Source organism: Gorilla gorilla, chromosome 4, assembly GCF_029281585.2.
Source record: "Gorilla gorilla gorilla isolate KB3781 chromosome 4, NHGRI_mGorGor1-v2.1_pri, whole genome shotgun sequence".
NCBI lineage: Eukaryota > Metazoa > Chordata > Mammalia > Primates > Hominidae > Gorilla > Gorilla gorilla.
The window spans coordinates 145231261-145254333 of record NC_073228.2 but is presented as its reverse complement, the minus strand read 5'-3'; the positions used below and the strand labels follow the sequence as shown (position 1 = coordinate 145254333).

At 45.6% G+C, this 23073-nt stretch overlaps 1 protein-coding gene across 16 annotated transcripts in view; it reads right to left on the bottom strand.

The window, feature by feature from the left end:
* Window positions 1-23073, bottom strand: part of LOC101128585 (protocadherin gamma-C4) — a 169088-nt gene that overhangs the window by 89205 nt on the left and 56810 nt on the right. The window contains exon 1 of one of the 16 annotated variants that reach the window (XM_004042680.4): window positions 18295-22639. The exons of 11 other annotated variants lie outside the window; for them this stretch is intronic. In XM_004042680.4, coding sequence (XP_004042728.3) covers window positions 18295-20718 — 2424 coding nt within the window. In that variant the 5' untranslated portion in view covers window positions 20719-22639. 4 more of the 16 variants (XM_019026877.4, XM_019026863.3, XM_063706824.1 and 1 more) reach the window with 4 other exon arrangements.

Below are 23073 nucleotides of genomic sequence, written 5' to 3'. Positions count from 1 at the left end.
TTGTGCCAAGACACCAACAATTAGGAGGCAGAGAAATAAATCTCACCTGATTACTTGTCGGGTCACATTTGCCTAAAATGATAGCTGAGTCTTCAGCTATCAAGAGTGGCTCGCTTTTCTCACAGCTCTCCTGGCTGATGAGCGTGTCCCCATAGTTGGGCTGGGGGAAAATCAGGTGACTCTTCTGCGAGTCCGCAATGAGAGAGACCTCGTGGGAATAGGTTTGCAGGAAAGCCTGTACCCCGTCCACGCCTACAAAATGTGACGTGGCCATACCTGCCAACCCGCCTTCAGAAGCCTGCAGCAGGCGTGACTTATGCCAGCGCCACAGCCTGAGTACCAGCAGCACGATGACAAAGACCAGGAAGATGCAGGAGACTGCGGCCACCGCCACCACCAAGTACAGCGAGAGGTCTGAGGTTTCAGAGTTAGCCAGAGACTCGAGGCTGCCGAGGTCCGCCAGGACTTCGGGGATGCTGTCGGCCACAGCCACGGTGAGCGTGACGGTGGCCGAGAGAGGGGGCTGGCCGTGGTCCTGGACGGCCACCACGAGGCTCTGCTTGAGCGCGTCTCTGTCCAGCAGTGCCCGCGCCGTACGCACCTCGCCCGTGTGCTCCCCCACCGCGAAGAGTCCCGGCTCGCTGGCCTTAAGCAGGCGATAGGACAGCCAGGCGTTCTGGCCTGAATCTTTGTCCACCGCAACCACCTTGGTCACCAGGTAGCCAGGTTCCGCAGAGCGGGGCGCCAGCTCCACGCCAGTGGAGCCGTCTGTGGGGAGGGCAGGGTACAGGATCTCCGGCGCATTGTCGTTCTGATCCAGCACGAACAGGCTCAGCGACACGTTGCTGCTGAGGGGCGGGTCCCCGCTGTCACGTGCTATCACTCCCAGTTGTAAGTCTCGAAACTGCTCATAGTCGAAGGATTGTAGGGCATAGAGAACACCAGTGTTGGAGTTAATAGAGACATAGGAGGACAGAGGCACCCCCTGGACAGTGTCATCCGTCAGAGAGTAAGTGACCAGGGCATTCTGTTTGCTGTCCGGGTCGAGGGCGGTCACTGAGAAGATGGAGGCACCCCTGGGGTTGTTTTCGGGAATGTAGGCAGAGTAAGAGGAGTGAGGAAAAACGGGAGGGTTATCGTTGTCATCTGCCACATTCAGCCAGATATGAGTTTCTGCAGACAAAGGCGGGCTTCCCTGGTCTGCGGCTGTCAACGTTATATTGTAGCTCTGGACCAACTCCCTGTCCAGCACTCTGCTTGTTATCAATTTGTAATAATTTTCATAAGTCTTTTCTAATTTAAAAGGCAGGTGGTTAGGAATAAAACAGGAGACTTGACCATTTTCTCCAGAATCTTGATCTTGCACATTTAGAAGAGCAATGACTGTACCTGGAGGAGAGTTTTCCAGAATTGAATTAATAGAAGAGGTGATAGTTATTTCTGGAGCGTTATCATTCACATCCACAACAGTGATCAACAGCGTCGTGGTGGTAAAGAGACCTCCACCATCTTGGCCTTGAATTTCCATCTCATAGAATCTATATTTTTCAAAATCCAGAGACCCCCGTACTTGAACTTCTCCAGTTTGTGAATCCAATTGGAATATTTCAGAAGCCTTGCTTTCCATGCTCCGAAATGAATACATTACTTCCCCGTTGATTCCCTCGTCTGGATCCGTTGCATTAACCATCAGCACCCTAGTTCCGGAGCTGATGTTTTCTGGAACACTCACGCGATATACGGACTGTGTAAACATTGGGATGTGATCATTTACATCGAGGACCACCACACGAATGGGAACTGTGCCCTTTCGGATGGGATCTCCTCCATCTAAAGCTGTGAGGAGGAGCAGGTGAGCAGCCTCTTTCTCTCGGTCCAGGCTTCCCTCCAGTACTAGCTCTGGATTCTTGGCCCCATCCGTTCTGCCCCGCACTTGCAAGGAAAAGTAATTATTAGGGCTGAGCTGGTAGCTCTGGAGGGAGTTCACGCCCACATCTGGATCCCTAGCATTAGGAAGAGCAAATCGCGCCCCAGGAATTGCGTGCTCACTGACTTTTATCTCCACTTCGTCTTCCTGGAAGCTGGGGGCGTTATCATTAATATCTATTATTTCCACCTCCACTCCGTAAATCTTCAAGGTGTCTTCCACGAGAAGTTCCATATTTAAAAAACAGGAGGACACCGTCTCACAGAGCTCCTCCCGGTCTATCCTGCCTGCCGTGATCAAGCTGCCGCTTCGCGGATTCACAGCGAAAAGCTGTGTCTTCCCTCTGGAGACGATGCGGACTCCGCGCTTCGCCAGCTCCCGGGGCTCCAGCCCCATGTCCTTGGAGATATTGCCCACGAAGGAGCCTTTTTCGGTCTCTTCTGGCACCGAATATCGGATCTGCCTGGCCCGGAACCCCCGCAGCGTCCCCAGGAAAATGCACAGCAGCAGCAGCAGCCGACTGCGGTCCAGGCGCTGTAGCCGATTCGCCATGGCAGGCTCTAAGCCGATATTCCGCGGTTTCTCGAGCTGGTTGGTTGTGAATCAGCTTATGTATCTATGAAGTCCTAGGCCGACTACATCCAAAATATATCAGAAAGCGAAGGAAAATACTTCTAAGTCTCCAGTGTCAGGATCTGTGAGTATCCATCTCATTCCGCTTTGTGTGGTAGAGGCGGGGGAGGGAGGGACTGAATGGCGCGCAGCTTCCCATTCCCTGATTGGTGAACAGCGGCCCCTAGAGCCCATTCTTATTATTGCAACGACTAAGAAATTCCAGAAGAAATGATTACGCTCACCTTTGTGAATCACACGTATTTGTAGAGCTTAAAAACGATGATACACAATACTTATATTATGTGACGTTAAAACTTTACCAAGAACACCCGCGAAAGGAGTAATTATTAAAAGGGCTTGCTTAATTTTTAAAAAGTTTTCAAAATATTACTGGAGCTGAAAACTTGTAGGTTGTAGTTGGTTCCAATTGATTTTAACCGACTGAAAGGAACGACATTTCTGGAAGTGGAAATAATACGGTCCCGATAAAATCATCAGGTAGGATGCCTAACTATAATTCTTACAAGTGTTCCTTTATTGAGTAAATGAAGATGAAATACTTGAGAAAAATTGAGTAGCATTAGGGTTTCAATTAAAATACCATGCCGTAAAAATATACCTGTATTTTATATTTTTAACCGAAAGGTATTTGATTTCATAAAAATGTCACCGGAGATTACCCATGTAGTTTGCTTTAAAATGTCTTTGAATAGTAGGAAGACTGAGGCATTTAATTTAAACTTTTGTTTTAATAATAACCATAAATTTGACCTATATTTTGCAAACTCTATGAAGAGGATATCTAGAATCTTAAAATAATACCATTATATTGGAATATATTGGCATATTGTAATATAAAAAGGATTAAATACATTTTTAAATACTTACCTGTTTAAGAATCTTCTTATCTGCTTCAACGCTGGGAGTTAAAATGCTAGCCAGTAGCATGCTGTCTTTGTTGAGGTTATCTTGTGTGGCTGGACAATGATCAACAGATGTGAAAAAATTAAATTCTGGATTCATTTGATCCCCAGGCACACAAAAATTATAGGCATAGGGCAACGTTCCCTCACTGTAGTTGGGGGGACCCACAGGTCCGGACTTGGAGCAGAGAACTGACTCAAAGCAGTCTCCTGCAGTAGGGCTGAAAGACTGTCGTAGGCGTAGAGCAATAGCTAGAATCACCGCGAGGAGAAAGAGCACAGAAATCAAGGCCAAGGCCACCACCAGGTAAAACTGCATCTCAGCCTGGGAGTCAGAGGGTGTGGGATGGTCGCTGAAATCCGGCAGTACCTCTTGCAAGCTATCTGCGAACACCAGGTGCAGCGTGGCAGTGGCTGAAAGGGGTGGCTGTCCTCCATCTCTTACAGCGACTAGCAGGCGCTGGCGGACCGAGTCCTTGTCACCCAAAGCACGCGCCATGCGCACCTCGCCTGTTCGCAACCCCAGGCTGAAGAGCCCGGGCTCACTGGCCTGCACCACGTGGTAGGACAGCCAGGCATTGTGCCCCGAGTCGGCGTCCACGGCCACCACCTTGGTCACCAGGTAGCCTGGCTGCGCGGCCCGCGGCACTGTGTCAAAGAGCGCGGAGCCGTCGGGACCCAGCGCAGGGTACAGCACCCGCGGTGCGTTGTCGTTACAGTCGCCCACCAACACGCGCAGGCTCACATTGGCGCTGAGCGCGGGCGAGCCCTGGTCGCGGGCCTGCAGCGTGAGCTCGAAGGTGCGCAGCTGCTCGTGGTCGAAGGCGCGCTGCGCGAACACCACCCCGCTCTGCGCGCTCACGGACACGTAGGACGACAGCGTTCGTGACTCCAGGTCGCTGGCAATGAGAGAGTAGGAGACACGGCCGTTGGGCCCGAAGTCTGGGTCAGAGGCACTGACATGCGCTATGGAGGCACCCGGCTGGTTGTTTTCTGGCACATGGACCAGGTAGGCTGACTGTCCGAAAACCGGCGCGTTGTCATTGACGTCAGTAATGTGCAGGGTGATGGTTTTGCTGGAGGATAGCGGAGGCTTGCCCCTGTCGGTGGCTGCGATGGTGACGTTGTACTCTGGGGTCTGCTCCCGATCCAGGGCCTCATCTGTTACTAGCTTGTAGTAATTATTAGAAGAAGAATGAATCTTAAATGGAACACCTCTACTTAAACTACACCTGACTTCCCCATTTTCCCCTGAGTCTCGGTCCCGTGTTTTGAAGAGGGCAACAACCACTCCTGGAGGGGAATCCTCCATAATCTGATCAGAGAGTGACGTGATGATTATTTCTGGGCTGTTGTCGTTTTCGTCTACAACTTCTACAATTACTTTACACCGTGTTGAGAGAGATCCTCGGTCTTTTGCTTCTATGTTCATCGTATATCTTTCTACTTCTTCAAAATCCAAAGGCTGCTGAGTTAGAATGTTTCCTGTAGTGTAATCCAGAGAGAACACGTGCTGAGCTTTGTCAGCCACACCAAAGAAGGAATACGTGATCTCTGAGTTGATGCCCTCGTCCTGGTCAGTGGCCTTCACTCTCAGGATGGACGTGCCTGGAGGCACGTCTTCCCGAAGGCTGACCCTGTACACGTCCTGGCTGAACACTGGGGGGTTGTCATTGGCATCTATTACCAGGATTCTTATCTGAGCAGTACCGCTTCGGGGAGGGTCCCCACCATCTAAGGCGGTCAGTACCAAGTGGTGAGCGCTCTGCGTTTCTCGGTCCAGAGTTTTCTGCAATACTAATTCTGGATATTTGCCACCATCAGGGTTGTCTTTCTCCACCAATGAGAAATACTCGTTAGGACTTAGTTGGTATTTGCTCAGCGAATTCACACTAATATCAGGATCTTCTGCAGACTCAAGAATTGTTCCCATCCCCAGGCTGACGGATTCACTGATTTCTAAGTTTATTTCATCTTTCTGGAATTGAGGGGCGTGGTCATTAACATCCTCAATCACCACAATGATATGAAAAATATTTAAAGGATTTTCCACCACAGCTTCCAATTGCAACTCACATCTTCTTCTCTCTTTGCATATTTGCTCACGGTCTATTCGGTCCTTCACAAGTAAGTCCCCGCTCTGCGCGTCTACGCTGAAGTGCAGCTTCTCCGCGCTCACTCGCAGCTCGCGAGCCGACACATCCAGGACACTAAGCCCTAGATCCTTAGCGAGGTTCCCCACCACCGAGCCCTTGGCCAGCTCCTCCGGAATCGAGTAGCGGATCGGCTCACACAGCGTGGGGTAGAACAAAGGCAGCAGCAAAGGAAATAGTACCTGCCGCGGGCCGGCCCGGCGCCTCTGCGCGCAGCTCCCTCCCATCGTTCGCTCGGGTTCTCGCTGGGTCCCCGCTTTTCCAGTTGGAGAAAGTGCACTCTACCGCGCTAAAAGAGCATTCGGCCCAGGACAGGAGGAGTCCCGGGTCTCGGAGCTGGCAATCCGGTGTGCTGGGCAGGTCTGCGCAGCCGGGAGCCTGTGTGTGGGAGCTGGTTTTCTTCTTTCTGTTGTTGGCTGCGCAGGGAATCCCAGGCTAGAGGCTGAGGGATCCCCGGCGTCAGCGCTTGCTCTGCACTGGCCGACGGCGGCGCCCAGAGGCTCTGTGTGGGACTGCAACTTGACTTTTCTCTACCTCTTTCAAGGAATTTTTTTTTTAACTACGAGTTGACAGCCAAAATATTTCAATCTTTTTCCTCAGTGATTCCTTTTACATCAGGAAATATATTTCCACTTGGTCATAACTATCATATCTTTTTATTTATTGAATTTGCATATATCTTGAATAAATGAATATTTTTTCTTCAAAATTTAAAAAGGCACAAAAGGATATAGCATGAAGGTTTATAGGTCTCCTATCCCACGGCCCATTGCTATCCAATTCCTCCATCCAGAGGCAGTCATTCTTGTTCCTTTTAAGAGTAATTATCTATGAAGCTGGAAGTACTGAAGATAAGCAACAAATTTTGTTGTCTTCAATTCTAGCCTATATTCACCTAGAAAGTAATAATTCCTTATTTCATACTTAAGTACTGGAATGCAACCATTGCCCTAGTCATTACCATCATCCAGGGTGTCCTGTATTGCTTTTAAATAATTATAATTCAAAATATTTTCTCACAATAGCTACAATGTCAAGAGTAGTTTTTTTAAAAAAAAACCTGTATTTTTCAAAATAATAGAATTATTTGAGATGAATGCACAATAATTTTGACTCTCATTAACACGAATATAAAATAATAGTTTCAATGGTTTAATAGTTAATAGCTATGACCCTAAAGAGTGTGCTTTCCTTCCACAGACCTATCATTCAACAAATGTTGACTGACCTGAAAAAAGTCATGGAATTATAAGGGTCTTGAGAAACTTCGGAATGCTTTTTGACTTTATACTACCACATTTAGTAGAATACTAGTAATAAAATTAAGAGATCTACCTAATACATCACTATTTTCATTGAACTAAATGAACTCATCAGTACCTCCAATGATCCTTTGTTTATATAATTTCCCTTCGTTGCATATATTCTTTTCTTTTTTACAGCTGTGGTTGGTGTTTATATTCTGATCTGCAGAAATGGCATTTCTTTCTTGACTCTAAGTTTGCCTCTCAATTTCAGAGTTTTCAGAGTTTCAGGTGTTTGCCTCCTTATACATTAAAGAGCCACTGAAATAGCTTTGTCATATATCTCTTGCTCCTGTTCTCGGGAACATGTACAAATTTATCTGTCTTCCCAACCCATATTTACTTTCAGCCTTAGTCACTAGAAAATTTAACAAAAAAGACAAAAGCAGAATCCCAAATGTTCTTAATTTCACCCTCTATAGCCTCCTCAGGATCCCTACTGAGCAATGAAAGTTAAATTAAAATGCTGTATCTTCCACATAGTAGTGTGAAATTAGAGAATTGTATGCAAAAAGGATACTGCAGTGTTATCAGTTATAAATAGGGCTGGAAAAATCTAAGCATACATTGTTATAAATAAATTGTTAATTCAATATTAATGAAAAACTTAGTATATTCAACTGCAACTATCACCACAAAGTATAGATTGAAAAATATATAAAATGTAGTTTGAAAAAGGCCTATTGCCCTGCTCCTTGGGAAGAACTGCATTGAGTATTCTTGGATTTGGGTTGTGTTTCCAGAGGCCATTTCTTTCTGATACTTACCTATTCTTACCAGGCCTGCCTTCAGAACAAGAGGGTTGCTTAAGGGGCTGGAGTTTCAATATGTGACCACCCAGGAGGAAATATAAATTGACAGGCACTTCTGTATGGAAGTCTGTCAGGAATTGTCAATATTGTACTCAACAACACTATAAACTACAAGGTTCTGCAAAGCTAATCATAACAAAGCCTTATGACATATAGGCCTTGATTGAGACTAGGTGAATTTTACAAGTAAAAAAAAAAAAAAACAACTTAATAAACATCAAATTCTACTCATCAGTGTTTTAGCATTTACACTTTCCACCATCATGCCGCAAACTTCAAAGTAAAAACCAATCTTTTTTTTTGTAAACAAAAGTAAAAATGAAAATAAAACTCACTGGAACCAATGGGGTATCCTCTATAGGAAACTTCGAATCATCTAACAAAGACAAAGGATCCTTTTTCTCACAGCTCTCCTGGCTGATGAGCGTGTCCGCATAATTGGGCTGGGGGAAGATCAGGTGACTCTTTCGCGAGTCCGCGGTGAGAGAGACCTCGTGGGAATAGGTCTGCAGGAAAGCCCGAACCCCGTCCACGCCCACAAAGTGCGAGCCGGACACGCCTGTCAAGCCGCCTCCTGAAGCCTGCAGCAAGCGTGACTTGTGCCAGCGCCGCAGCCTGAGCGCCAGCAGCACGATGACGAAGGCCAGGAAGACGCAGGAGACCGCGGCCACCGCTACCACCAGGTACAGAGTGAGGTCTGAGGTTTCAGAGTTAGCTGGAGACTCGAAGCTGCCGAGGTCCGCCAGGACTTGGGGGATGCTGTCGGCCACGGCCACGGTGAGCGTGACAGTGGCGGAGAGAGGGGGCTGGCCGTGGTCCTGGACGGCCACTACGAGGCTTTGCTTGAGCGCGTCTCTGTCCAGCAGGGCCCGCGCCGTGCGCACCTCGCCCGTGTGCTCCCCCACCGCGAAGAGTCCCGGCTCGCTGGCCTTGAGCAGACGGTAGGATAGCCAGGCGTTCTGGCCGGAGTCTCTGTCCACCGCCACCACCTTGGTCACCAGGTAGCCGGGCTCTGCGGAGCGGGGCGCCAGCTCCACGCCAGTGGAACCGTCTGTGGGGAGGGCGGGGTACAGGATCTCGGGCGCATTGTCGTTCTGGTCCAGCACAAACAGGCTCAACGACACGTTGCTGCTGAGTGGAGGATCCCCGCTGTCGCTGGCTGTCACCTGCATCTGTAGCTCATGAAACTGCTCATAGTCGAAGGATCTGAGTGCATACAGGACGCCAGTGTCTGAGTTGATGGATATGTATGAGGACAGAGGTACCCCCTGGATGGTGTCTTCAGCCAGGGAGTAAATAATCCGGGCATTCTCTTTGCTGTCCGGGTCCAGCGCTGTCACTGAGAAGATGGAGGCACCCCTGGCGTTGTTCTCTGGGATATAGGTAAAGTAGGAGACTTGAGAGAAGGTAGGTGGGTTGTCATTGATATCTGCCACTTGTAGCGTAAAGTGAGCTTCCGTTGATAGAGGAGGACTTCCCCCATCTGTGGCTGCTACTGTGATATTGTAAGAGGATACCTGTTCCCTGTCAAGGGCTCTGTGTATCACCAATCTGTAATAACTGTCAATGGACTTTTCTAATTTAAATGGTAGATACGCCAAAATGGAACAGGTTACCTGTCCATTCTGCTCAGAGTCTAAATCATGCACATTTAAAAGGGCTACGACTGTTCCCAGAGGTGAATCTTCAGTCACTGGACTAAATAGAGACGTGATGGTCAGCTCTGGACTGTTGTCATTTACATCTTCTACTGTAATCAACACTTTTGCAGTTGCAAGATATGCTCCTCCATCTTCTGCTTGTATTTCTATTTCATAGAAACTGGTTTCTTCATAATCTAGATTTTCTGATATTTTTATTTCTCCAGTATATTTGTTTAGTTGGAACTTCAACAATTGCGTGTCAGGTAATTTTCGGAATGAATATGTCACTTCTCCATTGGCACCTTCGTCCCTGTCGGTGGCTGTGACTGTCAGCAGCTGAGTGCCCACAGGCAAATTCTCAGGAACACTCACTCGGTATTCTGGCAAGGTGAAGACCGGCGCGTTGTCATTTGCATCGAAGACAGTCACACTGACAAGGACAGTGCCAGATCGGAGAGGGTCACCCCCGTCGGAGGCGGTGAGGACCAGGTGGTGAATGGCCTCTTCCTCGCGATCTAGGGAGTGCTCCAGTACCAGCTCCGGGTACTTGACGCCATTGGCACGGCTCTGAACTCTTAGGGAGAAGTGCTTATTGGGGCTGAGCTGATAGCTCTGCAGGGAGTTCACGCCCACATCCGGATCAATAGCTTCCGGGAGAGGAAAACGCATTCCCGTAGCGACATTTTCATTAATTTTTACGTCTAGATTTTCTGCTTGGAATTTTGGAGCATTGTCATTGATATCAGTTACTTCTATTTCTATCCCAAAAAGTTTCACCCTGTCTTCCACAAGGATATTAAAACTCACCAGGCACCGCGCGCTCTGAGCGCAGAGCTCCTCCCGGTCTATCCTGTCCGCGGTGACCAAGCTGCCGCTGCGCGGGTTCAGAGAGAAAAGCTGCGTCCTACCTCTGGAGACTATGCGGACTCCGCGCTCCGCCAGCTCCCGGGGCGCCAGCCCCAAGTCCTTGGAGATGTTGCCCACGAAAGAGCCTTTCTCTAATTCCTCAGGAATTGAGTAGGAGATCTGCCGGGCTCCAGCCTCCCATGGAATCCCGAAGAAAAGGCAGAGCAGGACCAGCCCGCTGCAATCCTTTGATTCCTTTGAGCGATTCCTTTGAGCGGCCATTGTAGTCTGGTTACAGAATTCTGCAAAGTCCTCACTGGACACGTTGTGTGTTTCAACCGGTTCCTTTGTCTTTCTGTGGCTTCAGGGTGTCTCTGTAGCCTGGGCACTTAAAATTCCGGAGTGAGCTTCCCTGCAGCCCAGCAGCCGGTTTGTGGGGCTTGTGTAGTTGAAGCCCTGAGAATCCGGATTGAGCTCTGGCTGCGTTTTCTCTCCTAGTAGGTGAACAGCGGCGCTCAGAGTCCTAAGAAGTTACTGCACCCAAGTGATACATGCAATGGAAAGTAAACTCTATTCTGTTGGATTATTATATTTTACATAGATTCTTTGGTTTCTCCACTCCTATCTTTAAATAATTTACTATATGTAGGTTTCTTAGGGGAGGTGTGATAAAGTGGAGTGAAAATATTGTAAACATTTCAAGATAATGTTTGGTTAAATATATATTTGCAACACGTTTTCCCAACAGAAATGTACACACTTTAATAAAAGGTAAATAATACTTATTTTAGGTCATATTAGTGTCTAGGTAAATTCAGAAAAGTCTTATAATTTAAAATTGTGATTTGAATAGTCCAATTTTATTTATACATTCAAAGATTATATTAAATAAACTCATGAGATAATTCACTCTGAAGCTTTATAATTGTAACTACTTAATTCATTAAACTTATTTAGCTTAGGATTGTGTAAGAGGTTTTTAAAGTACTCTTCTAGAATAGTTTTACTGAGCCTTAATGAAACTTTTTGTGTAAAACATACTTTATCTTACGGGGATACAAGTTAAATGGACCTATTTAAATGATTAAGCAGGTAATCACAAACTAAAATGAACATATATTACAGTTGCAAATTAAACTGTTTGCATTGTAATGAGAAAAGAAATACGTAGAATTTGAAGTACTAAAAGTTTTAGAAAACAAAGTTAGATGTAGTGATATAGGTTTTTAACAAGTAAGTGTTTATGTCAAATGACCTGTTTTCATCAGAGCATTAATACCAGTATAAATAATCTCTTCTCTTAGGCAGTTTGTATCAGAGGCCAAAGTCCAGTGGTTCACATATCTTCAACTGTGTGTGCCCATCAACCCAGTAGCAATTATTCCCTCAAATGCAAAGGGTATAGAAGTTCACTTCTTTGACACAGAGAACAGGATGTTCAGAAGTGTTTATGTCACTATGCCTTCCAAGTATAGAACCCTTCAAAGATTTTATCTTTTTTCTTCAAAAATCTTCTATCAGAGAATCAGAGACAGAGACTGAGTGCAAAGGCAATAGTATTTCATTTATTTCTTAGAAATGTCTTTTTTTTTTTTTTGAGACAGGGTCTCACTCTGTCACCCAGACAGCTCACTGCAGCCTAGACTTCCTGGGCTCAAGCGATTCTCCCACCGCAGCCACCAGAGTAGCTGAGACCACAGGCATGTGCCACCACACCCTGCTAATTTTTAAATGTTCTGTAGCGATGGAGTCTCCCTATGTTGCCCAGGCTGGTCTCAAATTCCTGCGCTCAAGAGATTCTCCACCTCCACCTCCCAAAGTGCTGGGATTACAGCACACTTGGCCGTGCCTGCATATTTATTTATTTCTTTTAGAGACAGGGTCGCACTCTGTCACCCAGGCTGGAGTGCAGTGGCAAGATCAGGGCTCACTGCAACCTTGACCTCCCAGGACCAAGCAATCCACCCAGCTCAGCCTCCCAAGTAGCTGGGACCACAGGGGAATGCTACCACACTCTGCTAATGGTTTTTTTTGTTTTTGTTTTAGTAGAGATGGGGGGTCTCCCTATATTGCCCAGGCTGGTCTCAATTCTTGGGCTCAAGTGATACTTTCCGCTTCAGCCTCCCAAAGTGCTGTGATTATAGGTGTGAGCCACTGGGCCTGTCTTCTGAATATTTTTAGGCTTTAAAAATATATAAATAAGATATCGTAAATTCACTAAGTCTTCGCAAATTTGAATAGATAGGTTACTTGTTTGTTTTCTTAGGTGCCAAGACCACTGCTTCTGTTTGATAGTCAGAACTTGACAAAATATTGTGGCTCACACCTGTAATCCCAGCACTTTGAGAGGCCAAGGTGGGAGGATCACGAGGACAGGAGTTTCTGACCAGCCTGGTCGACATAGTGAAACCCCATGTCTACTAAAAATACAAAAAATTTAGCTGTGGTGAGGGGCACCAGTAATCCCAGCTACTTGGGAGGCTGAGGCAGGAGAATCGCTTGAACCCAGAAGGCGGAGGTTGCAGTGAGCAGAGATCACGCCACTGCACTCCAGCCTAGGCAACAGTGCGAGGCTCCATCTCAAAAAAAAAGACAAAGACAAAATATCTTCAGTCTGGTGACATTATTTTACAAAAAGATAGAGCAACTTATGAACCAAATACATAGTGAAAACTATAATTGAAAAAACATTAAGAAAATATTGTAAAAAGCTATGGATTTTAAACATATGATTCTAGATATGAAAATAAAGTAGTATGCCTAAAATATGAGAAACTAGTAGACTATTAGATAAATCACACACAAAAAAGAGAAACTCACCGAAGTCAGAGTCTCAGGATGTGAAGTCAAATCCTCCCCACCATGAGGTGGAATTAAGGCTCCAGGAGAAACACTGCAAACTATGTCTTCATTGGAATGTATGGGCACACTGCATTTTAGGAAATTAAACTCTTTTGTACCCGTATGTGCAATGCACAGATTATAAGAATAAGGCAAAGTCCCCTCACTGTAGTTGGGGGGAACTACAGGTCCAGACTTGACACAGAGACCAGGATGGAAGCAGTCCCAAGTAGTAGGGCTGAGAGAGCGTCGCAGGCGCAAGGCAATGGCCAGGATCACGGCGAGGAGGAAGAGCACTGAGATTAAGGCCAAGGCCACCACCAGGTAAAACTGCAGTTCAGCCTGGGGGTCAGAGAGTACAGGGCGGTCGCTGAGGTCTGGGAGTATCTCTTGCAAGTTGTCTGCGAAGACCAGATGCAGCGTGGCGGTGGCAGAGAGTGGCGGCTGTCCACCGTCACGCACAGCGACCAGCAGGCGCTGGCGGGCTGCGTCCCTGTCGCCTAAGGCTCGAGCCGTGCGCACCTCCCCAGTGCGCAGCCCCAGGCTGAAGAGTCCGGGCTCACTGGCCTGCAGCACGTTGTAGGACAGCCAGGCGTTGTGTCCCGAGTCGGCGTCCACCGCTACCACCTTAGTCACTAGGTAGCCGGGCTCTGCAGAGCGAGGCACCATATCGAAGAACGCGGAGCCGTCAGGACCCAGAGCTGGGTACAGCACCCGCGGTGCGTTGTCATTGCGGTCTCCCACCAACACGCGCAGGCTCACGTTGGCGCTGAGCGTGGGCGAGCCGTGGTCGCGGGCCTGCAGCGTGAGCTCGAAGGCGCGCAGCTGCTCGTGATCAAAGGCGCGCTGCGCGAACACCACCCCACTCTGCGCGCTCACTGACACGTATGACGACACCGCCAGGGGCTCTAGGTCACTCGCCACGATAGAGTAGGAGATGTGGCCATTGAGCCCCAAATCCGGGTCAGAGGCGCTCACTTGCGCAATGGAGACTCCTGGCGGGTTGTTCTCGGCCACGTGGACCACGTAGGACGTCTGGTCGAAAACTGGGGCGTTGTCGTTGATGTCAGCGACATACAAGGTGATGCTTCTACTGGAAGAAAGGGGCGGCTTGCCCCTGTCAGTGGCTACGATGGTGACATTGTATTCTGGTGTCTGCTCTCGGTCCAGGGCTCCATCTGTCACCAGTTTGTAGTAGTTATTGGAAGAAGAATAAATCTTGAATGGAATGTCTGTTTCTATATTACACCTGACTTCTCCATTTCCTCCGAAATCCAGATCCCGTGTTTTGAAGAGGGCAACAACCATTCCTGGAGGTGAATTCTCCAAAATCTGATCAGAGAGAGAAGTGATGATTATTTCTGGGCTGTTGTCGTTTTCATCCAGGATTTCTATGATTACTTTACACTGGGTAGAGAGACCACCTCCGTCCTTCGCTTCCACTTCCATGGTGTACCTTTCTACATCTTCAAAATCAAATGACTGGTTATTCTTAATCATACCTGTTTTCTCATCCAATGAGAACATATGTTTTGTGCTCTGGGCAGTGCTTCGGAAGTAGTAGTTTATCTCAGCATTGACCCCCTCATCCTGGTCAGTGGCTGTCACTTGCAACACAGGGGACCCAGGGGGCAGATTTTCACTAAGACTAATTCTATATTCGTCTCTGCTGAAAACCGGGGGGTTATCATTGGTATCCTTGACAGAAATTTCTATGTGAGCGGTGGCACTTCTTGGTGGGTCCCCTCCGTCCAAGGCAGTCAATATCAAGCTATGAGATCTCTGTTCTTCCCGGTCTAGGAGTTTCTCCAGAGATAACTCTGGGTATTTGCCACCATCGGAATTAACTCTAACCATTAATGAAAAATAAGGATTAGAGTTTATCTTATAATCTTTAATTGAGTTTATGTTTATATCAGGATCCGTGGCAGGGTCAAGCGATAGTCGTGTACCAGCGGATGCAGATTCGAAAATTTCTAAATGTATTTCCTTTTTATCAAATTGAGGGGCGTGGTCATTAACATCCTCAATTACCACAATGACATGAAAAATATTTAAAGGATTTTCCACCACAGCTTCCAATTGCAACTCACATCTTCTTCTCTCTTTGCATATTTGCTCACGGTCTATTCGGTTCTTCACAAGTAAGTCCCCGCTCTGCGCGTCTACGCTGAAGTGCAGCTTCTCCGCGCTCACTCGCAGCTTGCGAGCCGACACATCCAGGACACTAAGCCCTAGATCCTTAGCGAGGTTCCCCACCACCGAGCCCTTGGCCAGCTCCTCCGGAATCGAGTAGCGGATCGGCTCACACAGGGTGGGGTAGAACAAAGGCAGCAGCAAAGGAAATAGTACCTGCCGCGGGCCGGCCCGGCGCCTCTGCGCGCAGCTCCCTCCCATCGTTCGCTCGGGTTCTCGCTGGGTCCCCGCTTTTCCAGTTGGAGAAAGTGCACTCTACCGCGCTAAAAGAGCATTCGGCCCAGGACAGGAGGAGTCCCGGGTCTCGGAGCTGGCAATCCGGTGTGCTGGGCAGGTCTGCGCAGCCGGGAGCCTGTGTGTGGGAGCTGGTTTTCTTCTTTCTGTTGTTGGCTGCACAGGGAATCCCAGGCCAGAGGCTGACGGATCCCCGGCGTCAGCGCTTGCTCTGCACTGGCCGACAGCGGCGCCCAGAGGCTCCGTGCGGGACAGCAGCCCGGTTTTTCATTTTGAATTCGGTCTCCGAAATGCATATATTCTTTGAAAATGCAGGTGTACATTCCCCTCAAATTTTGCTCTCACCATAATATTATAGTAGATATTTCTATGCTTTGTGTTTTAAATAAATCTATTATGCACAATTTCAAACTTATACAACAGTAGGGAGTATATATAGTGAACCTTCACATAGCCATCACCCCACCTTCAACAATGATCACCACAAAGCCAATCTTTGTTTAATATATACTGCGCTCCCCCATTATTTTTAAGTAATACGAGATATAGAATGTCAACCAATGCTTCTTTTTAAGATGAGACATTAAGGTCAAGAATTTTATCTTTCAGCTTATGTTCTACAATCTGTTACCAATGCACAATAAGTTAAGTCCTACATAGCCTAAGAAAAACAGAAATAAAGATTTTCCATACTCCATTCAGTCATCTGTCTGGTGAGCCTCGTGTTCTGGTTTTAAGGGCAAGAGACATTTTTGTGGTATCGAATAGTAACTACCTACCATGACATACAAGCCTTCATGGATGTCTGTTATGTTTTCCCCAAATTAACACACATTTCAATATTTATAAATACTAAGTATGAAGGCTACTCCTCAGGACAGAAATTGTAACAATTTTCTTGTTGCATGGTTAAAAATATGAGCCTGAAGTATGCTTTATTTTTTTTGCTACCCGCTTAAGAGGGAAAACGTGTTTGAAATAATTAAAATGTCTGTATGTCATAAAGGATTTCCAGACAGTTTAGCTTTTTTTTCTTAAAAATAAAGCAACTGAAAACCAAATAATTACAAACAAATAAAACAATTCTTCATTTCCACAGAAATGCCAGCAGTCATCAGTGTATCTATGGATCACATGTTTAGCATAGAATTTTGAGTCAACTTCAAAGCTTATTTTCAAATGTCTTGTGAAATGTTATTTACTATTTGAAACAACACTATGTTTAAAATAACATTAAATAATACATTATTCTCTTCCTTATAGCTAAAAACAGTAAAATAGTTTTAGAATCTTCCCAGCAGTTCCTGAGAATATTTTCTTAAATTATATCTGATATGCAAGTTCATTTCTAGACTCAAAAGTTGGAGAATTGAGCCAGAAATAATATATAAGTGAGAGAAATATTTTTAATTCCTTGTTTTGTCATTTCACAGTGTCCAGTCTTAGAAACTTCTCTTGAGCAAGCATATACTATAGAAAAGAAGAATGTCCTACTATTCTCCATAATTTAACATTAAAGCATTAGGAAATTAAGACCTTTGAAGATATGAGAATAAAAGATGTTACAACTTTCACCATTAAAGGGAAAAAATTGGTTTACTAGGGTTTGGAAGTGGATAACTGAAGTTTGAATCTTCGTCAGAAAATATCTGTAAACACAAACAGACTTTACATACTTGTGATCTGAAAAATATAACCTCAAAGAGGTGTTTTCCTATCATAGAAATGGAAGAATAGAAGCAATAAATCTGGGCTTTCAGCTGTTTCTCTAAGAAGAATACATTTACCTTTTTATCAGTTTACCCTTACAAACATAGTATGACCTGAATAAATGATCATAGGAGTAAGAATTTGCTGGGTGAGGTGGTTCACACCTCACCCAGTGCTTTGGGAAACTGAAGCAGGAAGATCGTTTGAGACCAGTCTGGGCAACATAGCTTGCTAGTCCTCCCACCTCAGTCCTAGCTACTGTGAAGGCTGAGGTGGGAGGATCGCATAAGCCCAGGAGGTTGAGACTGCAGTAAGCTTTACTCACACCACTGCATTCCACCCTGGACAACAGAATGACACCCCCATCTCTTAAAAAAAAAAAAAAGGAGTAAGAATTTTATGATATGAGTCCACTGCAACCAATGAAGAACCCTACCCAAAAAGCCCACATCAATGCAGGCTGAGAGCTACCCCATGAAGTATGGTTTACGTTGACAGCAGGTTAATTATTATGAGAACATGAAAGTTATATCAGCAAATATAACTAATAAATGCCTCCTTTCAGTGTTGGAGCAACAATGAGGCCCAATGAAAAGTGATGAGGAACACACTGATATCAACTTATACTACCTTAAGTACAAACAGTTAAAGAGAAAGCTAACTATAATAGAAAGTTAAGGGCCAGGCGCAGTGGCTCACACCTGTAATCCCAGCGCTTTGGGAGGCTGAGGTGGGTGGATCACTTGAGGTTAGGAATTCAAGACCAGCCTGGCCAACATGGTGACACCCCGTCTCTACTAAAAACACACAAAAAATTAGCCGGGCGTGGTGGCACGTGCCTGTAGTCCCAGTTATTCTACTTGGGAGGCCCGCAGTCCCAGCTACTCTACTCTAGTCCCAGCTACTCTACTCGGGAGGCTGAGGCAGGAGAATCACTTGAACTTGGGAGGCGGAGTTTGCAATGAGCCGAGATCACACCACTGCATTCCAGCCTGGGTAACAGAGTAAGACTCTGTCTCAAAAACAAAACAAAACAAAAAACAAAAAACAAAAAAAAAGAAAAGAAAGAAAGAAAAAAAAATGAACTCACCGGAACCAAAGGGGTGTCTTCTATAGGAAACTTGGAATCAACAGAGACGCACAAAGACTCATTTTTCTCACAGCTCTGCTGGCTGATGAGTGTGTCTGCATAGTTGGGCTGGGGGAAGATCAGGTGACTCTTCCTTGAGTCAGCGGTGAGGGAGAACTCCTGAGAATAGGTCTGTAGGAAAGCTCGAACCCCATCTACACCCACAAAGTGTGAGGTGGGCACACCAGCCAACCCATCACTGGTAGCCCGCAGCAGATGCGAGGAGTGCCAGTGCCTCAGCCTGAGGGCCAGCAGCGTGATAACGAAGGTGAGGAAGACACAGGAGATGACTGCCACAGCCACAACGAGGTAGAGGGTAAGGTCTGAGGCCTCCAGGTCTGCAGGGATCTGAAGACTGCCCAGGTCAGCCAGGATGTCTGGGATGCTGTCAGCTATGGCTACTGTGAGCGTGACAGTGGCCGAGAGAGGGGGCTGGCCATGGTCCTGTACAGCCACCACAAGGCTCTGTTTGAGTGCATCTCTATCTAGCAGGGCCCGAGCTGTGCGCACTTCACCTGTGTGCAGCCCCACCGAGAAGAGCCCTGGCTCACTGGCCTTGAATAGGCGGTAGGAGAGCCAAGCATTCTGGCCTGAGTCTCTGTCCACTGCCACCACCTTGGTCACCAGGTAGCCAGGCTCTGCAGAGCGGGGTGCCAGCTCCACACCAGTAGAACCATCAGTGGGGAGGGCAGGGTACAGGATTTCCGGGGCATTGTCATTCTGGTCCAAAACAAACAGTCTCAATGACACATTGCTGCTAAGTGGTGGGCTTCCACTGTCACTTGCCGTCACCTGCATTTGCAAATCTCTAAACTGCTCATAGTCAAAGGAGCACAGAGCATACAGCACGCCAGTGTCCGAGTTAATAGAGACATAGGTGGAGAGAGGAGACCCTTGGATGGTATCCTCTGCCAAGGAGTAAATAACTCTAGAATTCTCATTGCTATCAGGGTCATAGGCAATCACGGAGAAGATGGAAGTACCTCTGGCGTTGTTTTCCGGGAGGTAGACTGAGTAGGAGGCTTGAGAGAAAGCAGGTGGATTATCATTGATGTCAGTCACTTGCAGGGTGATGTGAATTTCTGTGGACAGGGGCGGAGTTCCTCTGTCTGTTGCAGTCACCGTGATATTATATTCTGAGGCTTTTTCTCGGTCAAGAATTTGGGCCGTCAACAATCTGTAATAATCTTCTTCTGAATTTTCTAATTTAAAAGATAGATTCTCCTGGATAGAACAGACAACTTGACCATTCTTCCCGGAGTCTCGGTCATGAGCATTGAAAAGAAGAATTACTGTTCCCTGAGGTGCATCTTCTCTCACTGGGCTAAACAGAGATGTAATGGTCACTTCAGGTCTATTGTCATTTACATCTTCCACCGAAATGAGCACTTTTGTCCACCCTTTCAATCCCCCACCATCTTCAGCTTGTATTTCCATTTCATAAAATGAACATTCTTCATAATCTAGACTTTTTGCTGTTGATATTTCCCCAGTATTTTCATTAAGCTGGAATAGCAGAGATTGTTTTTCATTAATTTTCCAGAATTTGTATGCCACTTTTCCGTTGATTCCCTCATCCAGGTCGCTGGCTGTTGCAGTAAGCAGCCAGGTGCCTGGGGGCACGTTCTCAAGGACTTTAACTCGGTAAATCCGTTGAGCAAAAACCGGGGCATTGTCATTTGTATCCAACACTGTCACATGGATGCGCACTGTGCTGGAGCGACGCGGCTCGCCGCCATCCGAGGCCGTGAGGACCAGGTGGTGGGCAGTTGCCTCCTCCCTGTCCAGGGCGCGCTCCAGCACCAGCTCTGGGTTTATAGCTCCATTGTCTCCAGTCTGCACGTTCAGGGAGAAGTGGTGATTGGGGCTGAGCTGGTAGCTCTGGAGGGAGTTCACGCCAATATCCGGATCAATAGCTTCTGGAAGTGGATAACGTGCTCCAGGAACCGCGATTTCGTTAATTTTTACTTCCAGACTTTCGGCCTGGAATTTTGGGGCGCTGTCGTTAATATCAGTTACTTCTATTTCTATTCCGTACAGTTTCACTCTGTCTTCAACCAGGACTTTAAAGTTCACCAGACACCGCGGGCTCTGAGCACAGAGCTCCTCCCGGTCTATCCTACCCGCGGTGACCAAGGTGCCGCTGCGCGGGTTCAGAGAGAAAAGCTGCGTCCTACCTCTAGAGACGATGCGGACTCGGCGCTCCGCCAGCTCCCGGGGCTCCAGAGCCAGGTCCTTGGAGATGTTGCCCACAATATAGCCCTTTTCTGTCTCTTCAGGCACTGAGTAGCGAATCTGACTGGCCCTGGCCTCCCATAGCATCCCCAGGAGCGAGCACAGCAGGACTAATCTTCCGCGGAGCTGGCATTTGGTTGGAGCTGCCATTGCTGCCTCGCTTTGGAATTTTCTCAGAAGGCTCTCTGTGCGCGCTGCTTCATCAGGTTCTTTCTTCCACCCTGCAAAGTATGGTGATCTTTTCCTTAGGAGAAAGAGGCTGAGTTTTGCCGCAGCCTGGGAGCAGGTTTGTGGTATCTGCCGGGTTTTGTGTAGTCGCAGAACTGGAAATCCGGATGGAGTCCTGATTTTCGCTTAGAGTTGATCAACAGCGGCGCTCAGAGTCCTAAGCCGTTACTACACCCACTGATGTGTAACATTATATCAGATGGCTGATAAAGAAAATACTACTCTCTTCTAATTATGATTTTAGATTTCTCCAATTGTTTCTTGCATTTGTATTTCAAAAGCAATCTATTTTTTAGATATCTGAGTTGTAAATAAAGTGGAATAAAATTTCTGTAAGTGTATTATAAAATCACAAACCATTGCTTAGTATTAATTTATTCTTATTCTTGGTAGAACTTTGCACTCTATTTCTACATATGTAAACTATTATAATTTCCTTTTTATGATGCTTCAATTTTTTCTGTATATCTTAACAATTTTCTGAAGTAATTTTTATGTGCAATCTTGTTTGGAAGTACATTCATTTTTAATTTTTGTAACTATATTATGTATTTGTAAATGTAAAATATATAATTGTATTAATACACATATAAGGATAGATTATCCACTTTGAAATTATTTTCTGGGGTTAATTTATTTTGATGGTAAAATTCCTGGAAAAACGTTTATTTTAAATTTTTGTATTATAAAAGTAATATTAATTCAGCAATAGTTACAGATGTTCTCACCTAATATTGCTAAATATTAACAGGATTAAAGTTGGAAATTTTTACATTTTTGTAATTGCTTAAACTTTTCTGCTATTTCAAAAAATGCTTAGTTTTTTAATGTGAATATGTAATGCATGCACAGACTGTGTTTCAATGATTCAAATGCATATACACTGAAAAGCAAGTTTCTATTTTAATCCTTCATCAATAAATTATGCAATTTTAAAGTGGTCTTAAACATTATTCTAAGCGTCACTTAAACTTATATAATAATTTGGGAAAAGGAACACAAAATATACAACAAAGAAAACTACTGAAAGGTTAAAAGTAAGTGGTATTATAAGAAATCTCAGCACTTTCTAAGGAACGCATTTACTGAATCACATACTAAGGGAAACTAAGCAAAAGACTTATACCATGTAATGGGAGCTTTGTATGTACACAAGACTAGTAGTTTTTGTCTTAAAAATGGAATAATCCTGTATTCACCTTCCGTCCTACAAGGATGTTGAGAAAACATCCAGTCATTTATATTTAAAGCTCCAAATGATAAGACAAATCCGGTGTCTTTTTCCCCTTCTTCAAGAATATACATCAGGATTCCGAGCAAGAGAAATTCAGGCAATAGCATTTCCTTTTCTTGTAAGTTTCTTCTGGTAATTATATAGAGGTGGAAAAGGATTTTGCATCCAAGAAAACCTGGATAAATTTAGAAAATGATTTGGATGATTTGGACCTTCTAAGTTCAGTGAATCAGTCTCTCTCTTTCTCTCTCATACACATAACATGTAGTATTTTTCTTCTTCTTCCTCTCCTTCTCCTTCTTCTTCCTTTTTTTTGAGATGGAGTTTTGCTCTTGTTGCCCAGGCTGGAATGCAATGGAGTGATCTCGGCTCACCGCAACCTCCACCTGCCAGGTTCAACCAATTCTCCTGCCTTAGCCTCCTGAGTAGCTGGGATTACAGGGGCCCACCACCACACCCAGCTAATTTTTGTATTTTTAGTAGAGACGGGTTTTCACCATGTTGCCCAGGCTGGTCTTGAACTCCTGACCATGTGATCCAACCGCCTCGGCCTCCCAAAGTGTTGGGATTACAGGCATGAGCCACTGCACCCAGCCAACATATAGTATTTTTAATAAAATTTTAGGAGATTCAAAAAATCATAAATCCATTAGGTAGGAATAAGAAAGTATATATGAGGAACATAAGAAAGAGATGAAAACTACCAGTGAAATCAGTGAAGAAAGACATCTACTAGCAGTTTCTTTGCTTTAAAAGATGAATTAAATGATTACATACATTAAATTTAATGGTTTATCTACATATAATAAAATATAAACATGTTAAAGAATGAGACAACGAACAGGTAAATTTCATTAGCTTTGAGAAAGAGGACAAAAAAAAGCACCAAATGTTTTTGCTAGATAGGAAGCTAAGAGCAAACTCTCACTACTTTGTAAATCTATAAGGCTACTTCTTTTATGCGACATAAAAACTCACAATTTACTGCTCCTCTTAAAGAATGGTAGGACAGCTTTCTGAGCAGCTCTAACTTCCCTAAGACA